The 12,020-nt window shown below is 41.6% G+C and overlaps 1 protein-coding gene across 1 annotated transcript in view; it reads left to right on the top strand. All coding sequences in view use genetic code 11, as the record gives it.

The window, feature by feature from the left end:
• Positions 1 to 1,204: 1,204 nt before the first annotated feature.
• EGR_02685 (Dual specificity tyrosine-phosphorylation-regulated kinase 1A) overlaps positions 1,205 to 12,020 on the top strand; it is a gene marked incomplete at both ends in the record, with an annotated part of 19,478 nt that continues 8,662 nt past the window's right edge. The window contains 3 exons of the mRNA XM_024491934.1: positions 1,205 to 1,621; positions 2,049 to 2,472; positions 9,143 to 9,576. Coding sequence (XP_024353749.1) covers positions 1,205 to 1,621; positions 2,049 to 2,472; positions 9,143 to 9,576 — 1,275 coding nt within the window. The remainder of the gene's footprint in view (positions 1,622 to 2,048; positions 2,473 to 9,142; positions 9,577 to 12,020) is intronic.

The following is a 12,020-nucleotide window of genomic DNA, read 5'->3' on the forward strand; positions in this document are numbered from 1 at the left end:
CATGATTAGTTAAATGTTTGTGTATAGGATCTGAAGAATTGGAAGTGCAGATGGCATAAACAACACACAGCGTAGAGGTGATAACTTAGTTGACCGAATGTCTGTGCAATGACTAAATAAATGTAGCGAAAGAATTATGCTTGAAGAAGCTGTAATATGCACTAGGTGTGAACAAAATGGCTTGAGCAGAACTGCATTCCAGCAGCATGTTGGTCAAGTCGGGGATGGTCGAGATTTTCCGATAGTTAGATTTTACTAGTTAAGCGCTTATCACGATTTTGTGAGTTGTATCCGGGATTCTTTACAACCAGTCTTTTCGGGCTAATAAAAGAGACTTTGGAGTGTTAAAGTAATCCGAAAATCATGTAATATGGATTTCAGCGATAGTGATGGGTCCTATCACGCGCGTTTTGTGAGATTACACTTTAGGAGTCCAGTTACTTTTTATTACTTGGGGCTGGACAATGCTTCGCTTTTTAAAAGGAGATATGTTTTGTAGCACTTAATGTAAGATAGCTTTGCAGATAAGTGCCGCCAATTTTTTCTCTCCTAGTTAGTTGTCATTACCTATCCCTGATCAATGTTTTACCTTAATTATTTTCATCTGGCTACGCTAGATATACTGTTTTTGGATGACTTCTAATTTAACAGCATATCAATACCTTGGGCAGTTCCTTAGACACTTTCTATCCGGTAGGATCGGATTCGGATCCGCTACTAAATATAATGTAGAATCAGAAAGTCTATACGCAATCTCAGCAATCCGCACTAGATTCCTTGATATTTGAATGTGTTGTGTTTAAAATGGAGTTCTTGAATAAAGGTCAAGGTTTGGAAGGCTAGTGTCGTAGCCGGTATGAGTTGAACACACCGCACCACTGGATTGTAACTGATTTTCAAGAGACTGAAAATGTCTGTACAGTTGAATAAGAAGTCAAAATAATAGTGGTTCTGTTTTTGTGCATGCTATTCTCTGCATTCGCTGTATTCTCCTACTTTGGCCATCATAGCAGCATCCAAGCGAGATGGAATCAACTGTGAGGCAGGGATAATGATCATGTAGTGATTTTCGGTAATCGCATAGATAACTCAGTCAAATTCTTGCATGAACATACATCTACACAAAGAACCCATCCTCATTTATTCTAGCAGTGATACTTAGTAAAGTTCACAAGCAGGACTATCTCTTCTCTTCATAGCTGGAATGGGAGGTGATTCGATCGATGGAATCGGCGTTGCTGTGGCAGGCAGTGGCGAGGATAGCCTCAGTGCTGGCGTTGGTGGTAGTGGTCCCCGTTTTGTCCCCCTCGTCTCATTGCCTGCCGGCTACGTCAACCAATCCGCCATTACTGCTGCCGCGGTCGCAGCTGCAGCAGCCGCCGCCTCGGCCAAACCCACCAATGGTGCGCCATTCGGACAATCACTGGTATCCAAGCAGCCGCAACAGCAGACGCTGTCAACTCAACAACGATCTACGCGCCAGAAATCAGCGGATCAGCAGCAGCACCACGTGGACCCCAACCACACCGATGCAAACTGTGACTACATTGTGAGACCTGGAGAGGTTTGGATGAACCGCTACTACATGGATAGCCTCATTGGCAAAGGTTCTTTCGGACAAGTAAGCGTCTTGTCCTCCTGCCTACTTTTGTCTTAAATGAATGTCAAATTTATTAAGCTTGCTAAATGTTCTCGTCTCTTCCTTGCATATGACAGCTTACAAAAACCCTTACATTCTCGAATGAGTTAAGGCCAGACACAAAATTCATTGACTTATTTTGGTTTTGCTGCAAATCACTTCTGCTTTCTACCGAAAATAGGGAAAAAGCCTAGTCCAAAAGAATGAATTTGGTAAAGCACCAGTGTAATGTTTTATCCGATGTTTTGAATAGTTGTTGCGTCGCAAAATACTTTCCGACATAGATAAACACGTCACTCGTTCTAATTGTGACGAAATTTATATCTGACCCTGGGAACGAGCAAATTTTGATGACATTTAACTCCTAGTGAGTCGTGTTGGACAATAGTGTCGATCCGATCCTATCGAGGTCACTTTCATCTTTCCATCAATCAATCACATTGCAAAATGCCATGTCAGATCGAAATCGCGTCATTCAAGCAGCACTAGTACTTGCCAGCCTCACGATATCTCCCAATGGAGACATTCACCGTCCATGACGAATCTTCCATCATCGATTGACTTGAGTTCGGGAACGAATACAACACTTGAGGGCTTTCTGAAGAACGCAGAAAATGAAAAAAAGGAAAAGTTGAGAAGCTTGAATGGAACGGGTATTCATTACATCTACTCGTTCGATGCTATGAACAGTGATGGCCTCCCTGTATCACTAGCTTATGTGCGTTGGCCAATTTATGGACTTTTGAAAAATGCACCCTTCTGCAATCTGTCTCGATTATCCCGGAACCCACTTCCATTTGTCAGTGAAAAGGGGAAACAATTAAAGAAAGAGGGTAATAAGATGAAATGGTACTGTTGAAGTGAGTCGGGCATGGTCCACCTTCCTGTGCAGTTTCCTAGTCCCCATTTAACTTCTCATTCGGTCAGGTCAACTATCCAGTATTCGGTGGGATGGAGCTGGAATTATGGAAGCATAGATGTGGCATTGTTACTGTCAATTGCAACATCACACACGAGAAGTGTCAATATGTGTACTTTTTGGATCCGCCGTCTATGGGAAACCTCTTACTAGTGATTGATTGGCGACTGGAAACGTAGGTGGCTACAAATCAGCGATGCTCAGTTACAAAAACTAAGAGAAATCCTGACTAGAGGAGCACAAAGTAGCTGGATGTCTGAGGAGTTTTTTGTTCGATCTTTGACAATTTGTGAGTTTTTTGCGTCATCGTCCAAAACATGCTGTTAGATGTGGAGAGTATTGAAGAATGGTGTTTTGTTTTCTTCTGCAGCCTAGTGAATAACCATTAAAATACGGTAAAGGACAAAAAGTAAATGGCAGACTAGGAAATAATTGGTCAATCTTTTGAAATTCAGTCAAACCTTATGCCACGAGCTTAAGTATATATTTTGTTCCACGCGGGACTACTGATAAGGCGCGTTTTATTTTAACCACAAACGAACCCACCCTCAACTTAGCCATTAAGGCATTCTATTTTATCAGCAAGAAGGGAAAATACTTTGTTGGAAGAGGCACAGACCGGAAGAAAAGTGTCAACTTTGCATTCTACCTTCGTGCCAGAACATAATTAATTCGTCTAAGAAATAAATTTGTTTTCGTGAAAACCAGCCACACTTAATCCTAATGCCACAGTCCACGAAGCTACTTGTCTCGCACACTCTCCCTAACACCGAAACAGTTTGTGAGTGGCTTTTAAGAACTCAGGACCAAATAGAGCCACAAACAAGTGCTCCACTAGACGTGCAAAAGTCCCCACCTCTGCTCCATCTCGTTCCCTGATTCGCACCTTTTGTACCTGATATCTGGGCGAGTTGACATTAAGACATTTATGTTCTATCACCTAACTGTTTAATTTGACATCGCCATACTCACCCTAGATGAAGGAAGCCATAGTGGCAAGCATTCATCACACTTTGCCTCGAAGAGTTAAAAACAATCCAAAACTAGCGGTTCTTGAAGACGCTGGTTGTAAAGAAATGGAGAACGGCTTTACAAAATAGCATTTGCAGCAATTCAAGGAGTCGCTCAGCATGCTAATGTGGGTCTCGTCGACTGATGCACCGTGTCGAAACAACGCAACGGACTCACGTAATTGAGCTCAACCTTGTGGAAATAGGTAGAACTTTTTAAAAATATACTGTTTTTTAAAGCATCTACAAAATCGGCTCCAATTAAAAAGGCTTGAAGCAGTGCTTCGCTTTGACCGACATTGCTTTTGTGATTGTTGTGATTGCAGCTGCACCGTTTCCCTTTGCCGCCTACTCCCCTACCACAAACATTTGTGGAAACTACTTCTGATGTAGGCTTTCCATTATTTATCGTCCAACTCATCGAGAAGTGCATTTGGTGGGAATTAATGCGCCTTTTTCCGTGTTTGCACTATGTCCGATGAGCGACGGTTTTGGCTGTGAGGGGTTTCTTTATCATCGGGATCCGCTACAGCATGTTGGCGCAAGCAATGCATGCTGAAATGCACTAACCACCCACGGAGACGAACATAATGAATTTTAACCATTCTACAATCCACTGTGAGGTGTTGGTCGGCTTGTGCGTCGGTGCTTTGGCTAGTGGCTTGTACACGAGTACACTGCACTACAAATATGCCCTCTCGTGCAACTGTGGTGCAATGTAACCCGAAATGCGCACAATCCGTGCACCCAATTTAGACGTTTTCCACACATCGCCTCTCATTGCCCCTCACTCACCTTCTCCAAGGAGGCGAGGAGAACCCTTCACACGGTCCTGAGGACGGTGAAGCATTCCTCACCACACCTTCCGGTTTGGAAGTATTGCTACCACCAACCACACTCTTGATCACGTGGACGAAGTGGTGAAGGGAAGAAGCGTGCTTTTGGATGAAGCCATCGCGCAAAACACACCAGCATTCCATAACACTCCAACGTCATATATACCAATACAAACTTTGTTCTGCTGCTGCTTCTGTTGGCGGCCCCCCTTGGGATCGCACACATATAATGCTCCGGACAACCAGACAATTGGCACGACGAAAATAGATGTCAGTGTGTATCTGCCAATGTGGAAGAATCTGCCTGTCTTCCCCTCTAGAGCTGACATCACCGACTCAAGTCACAACTACAAAGACCTCCACACTTCAATTTTACAATGACAAATGTCCTGCAGAAGCACGGAGGCATCACATTCTTAGGGCCAAACAAGAAGGCATCAAAAATTTCATCCCATGGTAGACTACCTACTTCAACAGAGAAGCGTGTGATTCAATATTGTCCTTTATTATAAACTAAAGAGTAGGTGTGACCCCTTGCTACTTACACATGCGCACATACGTGGCTGGTTGTCTCGGCGATCTCGATGTGCGTTACTTTCCGTTTTGGCAATCCACCTGCCTAGCAGTCAACAGCGGCACTTGTAGTGCCCTGTCAACTACTGGTTGGTATACTGGACGCGCAGTAGATATCACATCTCGGGAGACAATGACTTTGTGCACCCGCAAACTCTTCGGCGTTTTCTACCAGTTTGAGCAAACAATCATGGAAGCCGCATCGATCAACTGCAAAAATGACAGCCAGAGTGTACTACTTTTCCCGTTCTCATAACATGTTTTGGGGGTTTTTCGAGTCGCAATTGTGAACTACATGAAGTTAACAAAGAGCAGTGGCACTATTACATGTATTTAAAAAGCTGATAATTTGTCTGCAACATTTTATGAGATATGCCTTTTTTACAATTTTGGATTGATATTAATCTTTACTTGGATTATTTATTTGCACCACTTTTTAAACACTTTTGGCAAGACTAAAAGATGTGATTCTTTTGAATTTCCTGCCAACTGAAGAATCTTACAAACGATTTTCAGCATGCAACAACTTGCGGGTTTTGAGAATCTGAAAATGTATCTTTTATGAAGTTCGTAAACGTGAATCGGGGAAATGCTCCACAGATGTGAAGTGTTTTGCATCTGCTCCATTTCGTAATGAGTTTTTTGACGTATTTCTTCTAAATTAATATTTGTTGGTTTGATTCCCCTGCGCTCATTGCTCACATCCACCATTGATTGCAAAATATTTGTTCCTTTCTTCATACTTTTGAATCCTTTGTTATGACTTAACATAGTTTCACACAATTCAAATCTCTATACGCTTCCAAATTTGACCGAATTAATTATGCATTTCTTTTTTGCTTTTTGCTGGCCAGCTTAATTGCTAAAAAGTACCACTCGATTGGGACAGTTTTTGGTAAACTGTTTGGATTATTCCCATCTGCTAAAATTTGCAGAAATTTTCAGTCTGAATAATTTGTTTCAATAAATGCTCTTTCGGCATCAAAAATGTTATTGTTCACAAAGGTTTTTATCTACATCTAAGTGATCTATTGGTACTTTAAGCATACGGAATTCCATTCTTTAAGTTTTTGGTTATTTTCCTTAATATCGAGAATAGGGACTCCCACTGCGACATTTAGGTCCTCGGTACATGTCGAAATTTAGGAAAACACTAGTTTTATTTTTAGACCTCAAAGCAATCTTACTAAAATAAGGCAAAAATTTCTAGTTTTCTCTCAATGAAATGATCAGAATTCCATCTCCGTTAGCCTCAAATCTGTAAAAATACGACCAGCCCGCTCTTTTACCTTTTTTTTTCATTTTGAGAATATACCTCATTTATTGAAAACTCGAATATGATTAACACAGTCAAAACTTCACCATTTTCCGTAAAATTTTTTTCTCCAGAAAAGTGTCTTTTTTGTTGCTGCCCTGACAGGTGATGAAAGCCCGTGACTTTGTGGCCAATGAAGATGTGGCAATAAAGATAATCAAGAATAAACGTGCCTTCACTAATCAGGCACGCGAGGAGATCCGTTTGTTAACGCAGATGAACCGACTACAGGATTCCAACACTGATGCCTCCAATAGTAACCACGGTGCAAATTATGTCGGTCAGTGATTCCTCTTCTTCCTCTACACCAAATATTTGCCGAAAATTCCTTTTTGTTTTGGTTTTTCAGCTGAATTTAACAACTTTTTATTATAGTTTGTCTATCAGGTAATCGTAAGGCTCGTGCTTTCTTCGGTGTAGTTCGCTGCAACAACTTGTAGTCCACGGGGCTTATAAAGTGCGATGCGTATATTTTCATGGCTAAAAATGCGTCAGCCCATCGACAAAGTACTCCCTACCGTGTACTTTTGCGCTTTAATTCCGAACACTCAAATCTAAGAAAAAAATGTCGGTTGGACCTGTTAGATATGACTCAAGCTGCAGGAACTAATCTTTCGTAAAACTTCTCTCAGAGGATTTGGAGAAAATGGGGCAGCAGAACGTACTATCCAGAAATGGTTTGACCAAAAAAATTATTCCTTTACCGTGTCATTCAATGATGCATCGTGAGATTGTTCCACCAAAAATGGAGACTGTTCTTGATTAGAATAGAGACTTATGTCACAAATGATTGGACTAATTTGAGATTGACGCATCAGGAACAACTTGCAGTTATTTTTGGCTCCGGTAATGGAACAATTACCGTACGCGTACATCAACTGGGGAAGTTTTGGAAACTACTAAGGTAATGGGCTCCATATATTAGGTGTCATCAGATGACAACGAACTTTAAGGACTGCTAATTTGTTCTTCGCATCTTTCGCCTCACGTAAAGGAGCCATTTTGATTGCTTACTGACTGACTGGCTCCTGTGTTCCTATGTGCGGTTGGTGGAAGAACACATAATTGGTTATTCCTAAATGTCCCACTCACTACCCATCCCTCACTTCTAAACCATGCACCACTTCATCCTCAAAAGGCTGCTTACTTTGTGCGCAAGTGGGTGGACTGTATATGCAACATTTCACTTTGAATTTCTTGGTGAAGGTTAAACAACTATGTCTGAGATTAATCTATCTACTCCTGATGACGTGGAATTACGTATCATTGTAGGCTAAACTAGTTCGGGATCAACGATTCCTTGGCACCTACGTCAGCTAGGCGAAAGTTGTGGAAGCTTGCTTTATGTGATGGCACGCAGGCGCAAATTTTCTTGCCAAAAGCCAAGCAAAAACCACGACTTAGATGATTCTACTTGATAAAACCCGATGCACAAAATGGCTTTATTTAGAAACAACCGAATTGGTTAATCAGGTACTTGGAGGGGGGCTTTATTGTTAATCTTTCGAGCAAACGAAAGGCCTCATGCTGCATATAAAAATACACGTCATGGGAGGATTTGCACTTTTTAATGGGAGGGAGAGGTCGATGGGCATGGAATTATATTACTTGATATTGCCTGTTGATACTACTCTCCGAGTGATGAATAAAACATTTTGACATTAAACGATCACCTAGAAATAATACCTATTGTAGAAGTGGAGTTCGCAGCATACTTGTGCCTTGTTTGAGAAGAGTGGCAGATTGAAATAAGGATTCCTTTAGCGGGTAAACTGTTGTTAAGAAGCCCTCTGCAGTTGTTTGGTTTGTCATCCTAAAATTGGCTGAAGTTGCTTGATGATCTCATAGCTTTCTCAAGACCTGAAAATTCGACCGGTTAAATGAGTTCTACCGTTATCTCCCATTTAACTAATACGTTTTATTTTTGAAAATTGTTAGTTCAAATAAGTTTTCACAACTTTACTGTATCTATTCACTGCTTTATTTGTATCAAGTCGACGTATTTAGGTTAGATTAGATCTTCACCTGAACTGCTGTGAATTCGGTATCAATTGCGCGTTCCCGTGAAACACTGAAGTTCTATTTGTTCTCCCATGCTGCGAGTTTAACAAAAACGGGTATTTTTAGATTGTTGCTTTTTGCTACAATTCTCTTCTGGTAGTTAGCAGAACACCCATTATTCACGTCTCCCCCCCCCCCCCTCCGGCTGTTTTACTATAATTATGAGAAAATCTGCAGTTTTGGAAAATGTGCGTGAAATGCTGTAAATTCTCCTTGATTGACGCTGCCTTAGCAATTGATAAACAGATCATCACTAAACGCCTTTCTTTGTTGAGTACAAAAGCATTCTTATTTTGAGTTACATTCAAATGAGATGTGAGATTTGCACTAACTGTGTTTTAAAATTTGGATGGTCATTTTTCGGTTCTTTATACCAAAGCAGCCTCAGGGTTACGTTTCTCGTGATGTTCAAACACGCCTAAACCTGAAATTAGATTGATTGTTGATGTGCAGGAGGCCTGCGAGACTAGTAGGTTAAATTGCACGAAGTGAATTCGTGAGGGCTAAAAAACCAGTATGCCTCGGCGTATATGACTGACAGTTATTCCACTGTCGCAGTACGGTGGTTCAACCGGTGGCTTGATAGCGTTCATGTGCAACCCATTTCTACTTCGGCTGACCCAAAAGCTCGGGCCTTTCGATGAGCCCAAATACGTGCTTTCTGGTGGCGTCAGTGTTATCTTTAAAGGTCGTTTTGAAGGCTAAATACCCGCAATTAGTTCAGCTATTAATGTGAGGAAAAGCTGGCAAATTAGTAGATCATTTTTTTTCTCACGCCTTTTCCTGCAGTTCGGCTGTTGACTCACTTCGTGTTCCGCGGACATCTCTGCTTGGTGTTCGAGTTGCTTTCCCATAATCTTTACGACCTGCTCCGCAATACTAACTTTCGTGGTGTCTCACTGAACCTGACACGCAAGTTCACCCAACAGCTTTGCTCCGCGCTGGAGTTTCTCTCCCGCCCTGACCTCCAAATTATTCACTGCGACCTGAAGCCCGAGAACATCCTCCTCATCAACCCTAAGCGCTCCGCCATCAAGCTGGTGGACTTTGGCAGCTCCTGTCATGTCAACGAGAAGGTTTATCAGTACATTCAGTCGCGCTTCTATCGCTCGCCTGATGTTCTACTCGGTCTCGACTACACCATGGCCATCGATATGTGGTCTCTCGGATGCATCCTAGTAGAACTGCACACCGGAGAGCCCCTCTTTGCTGGACAGCATGAGGTCAGTTACATTATATTTTATTTTAGCGCTTTGGAAACCATTTTTATCCCTACCTGACCATGGCATATGGTGTCTTTCTGCTAATTCATACCTTCCTCTTCCCAGGCAAATTTTGGCTTAGTGATCTTTCAACAATCCTTGTATTTCTCAACCTAACTCCATCAAAGCTACTTAAAGGTATGAGCTGTAGCACCCAAACTGTTCTTGGAGCTATTCGAACCTGGAAGATTGTGCCTTAGGCAGTATGAACAGAACAGTCATGTCGAAGAAAACTGGAAAGTCTACATAGCACTACCTATCCAATTAAAATACACATCGTTTAATTTTAAGTTTTGTCTCCGACACCCTCTGTGATTACTCTCTCATGCTTTTACAATGAAGAGGATGTGGCTAATGTGCATGACAGCACTAGTTTCACCAGTAACGGTGCATCTCATGGACTTAAAGGGGATTCCTCCATTGGGGAGGAGTTCATCCGGAAAGTTGTGTTGACCGCTTGTAGGTATTCTACGGTGTCCATGGTCCCTATGTTAATTGCTTTCTTGGAAAATACTCATCCGAAACCAAAACTATTTCCAGCCTCTTTTAGCATGAAGACCACAACTGTAGTACATTGTTGTCCTCTCAATCATGTAAGCTAGTTTTATCTCAAAGTAGATAATAGTTAACGCAGCCTCGCAATATGAACGGTAGCTTTTTCATGCGATCAAACAGGGGTATTTAGTCATGTTTAAATCTTTTTTTCAGACTACAAAGTCAGTAATGCTAGTCCCTCACGGGATTATCAAATGTTCGGTCTGAAAGTGCATTTAGGAACTTCAGTTAGTGAATCCGCCTCTAATTCCATGGGAAATTACGATAGTTTGCCCTCGTAGGATGGTGACAAAAAGGCGCTAACTTTGATGTCACTTTTAGTCGATTTGTGACCAGCGGTTTCATTTTCAATTATTCAAGATGTCAATTTACGCGTGGTTTGAGATGGGCTTATCCATTCTCCTTCAATACGACTACTTTCAGCCCATTATTACTTGCCTTTTTTGGTCTCAATTTAGGTTTTTCACCCGACTTATCTGTAAACAAAACCGAACCCGCCTGACAGAATCGAGTTTATCCAGCCAATGGTACTCTGCTCTTGGTTAATTATTCACTTCCTCTCTTACCCCAGCTTGGTTCCAGCTCAAGTCTGGCTGGCTCATATTTGCGGTCAAGCTTGAAATTGCCAAGTTAGCGCCTCCTATCTAACCATTGATTACGTTTCGCGTGTGCGTTTATTAGTTCATCATGCACCTTGTTTGCTGATGCCTTCGTTGCACAGCACTTTAACAGCGAGGCTCGCGTTGTTCGAAGATAACGCAAACGTCTTTCCCTGCCCATCCACGTTTTTACTACAGGCTTGGTAAGCGTAAATCATGACCCACTATACGATGTGGAATTTTAGGTATTATAGACTCTCCGAGTCGTATTGCTTACGATATGCCTTTAACGGCCTAAAAGTGTTAAGTGATAAGCACATAGGCTGCAAGTTTTCCAGCTGAAGAAATTCTATCATCTTGTGGTGTCATCTTTTGGGGCTGAAGTGAGCAGTATAGCCTGGTGGAATCATCATTAGTTGGCCAAGCAAAAACGTGCCCACCAAAAACCGTTCAAGTGGTGGTGCAACTGGTTACTCAATCATACTTTAGACTTCAATTTGTAAATAAAGAGAAGCAAATTTTTACTACTTTCCTCTTCTGAAGCAAATATCCACTTAGGACTCAGGAATTTGTATGGAAAGAAAAGATAGCATCAACTGGTTTGTGTTTCAAGGGTTTAGATTTATCACATGCTACTAAATCTGCCTCCACCAAGGCTGTCTGCACTTCCGAATTCGAAAGCGTGTTCGCTAAAAATCACAATTGAAATGCATGATGATCATCACCTACCTTGATATGGCAGTAGATTGCGTGTTTGAGTTTGCAAAGTATTGAATCATGAGCGATTGCAAAACTTTTTGCTCTTGGTGGAACCCATAGATGCTTGAACTTTTTATTTACAAAAAGCGGGGAAACTTTTAAACTAAAGGTATTGTTTTCCGAGCAACAAGGTCAGGGTCTTATCCCTTGTCTCAAAGCTTTACATCATCCGTACATGACTTGGAGTAGGTTCAAGCAATAGCCTGCCATGTAAATATTGATAAGCAATCTCATTTTTTTTTAAGAGTCGTTTTAGGTTCAAACAGTAGCAGAAAAGGAACATTTTCTCACGGATAGATAGGCACTCGAATAGTAGCCCTTTACTCAAAAAAATATTGAGGGAACGCACTTATTTTCTCGTCATTTTTTTGGAAATGGCTTGATTCATTTGAATTCCATGAAAGTGGAACATCTTATTCCCAAGAGACTGCGGTACTGATACTTGGCTTAACGTGAGAGCGCGATTGACCTAAAAAGCAGTGCACTTTGGTT

This window comes from Echinococcus granulosus (genome assembly GCF_000524195.1).
Source record: "Echinococcus granulosus chromosome Unknown EG_S00012, whole genome shotgun sequence".
In the NCBI taxonomy this organism is placed as follows: Eukaryota; Metazoa; Platyhelminthes; class Cestoda; order Cyclophyllidea; family Taeniidae; genus Echinococcus; species Echinococcus granulosus.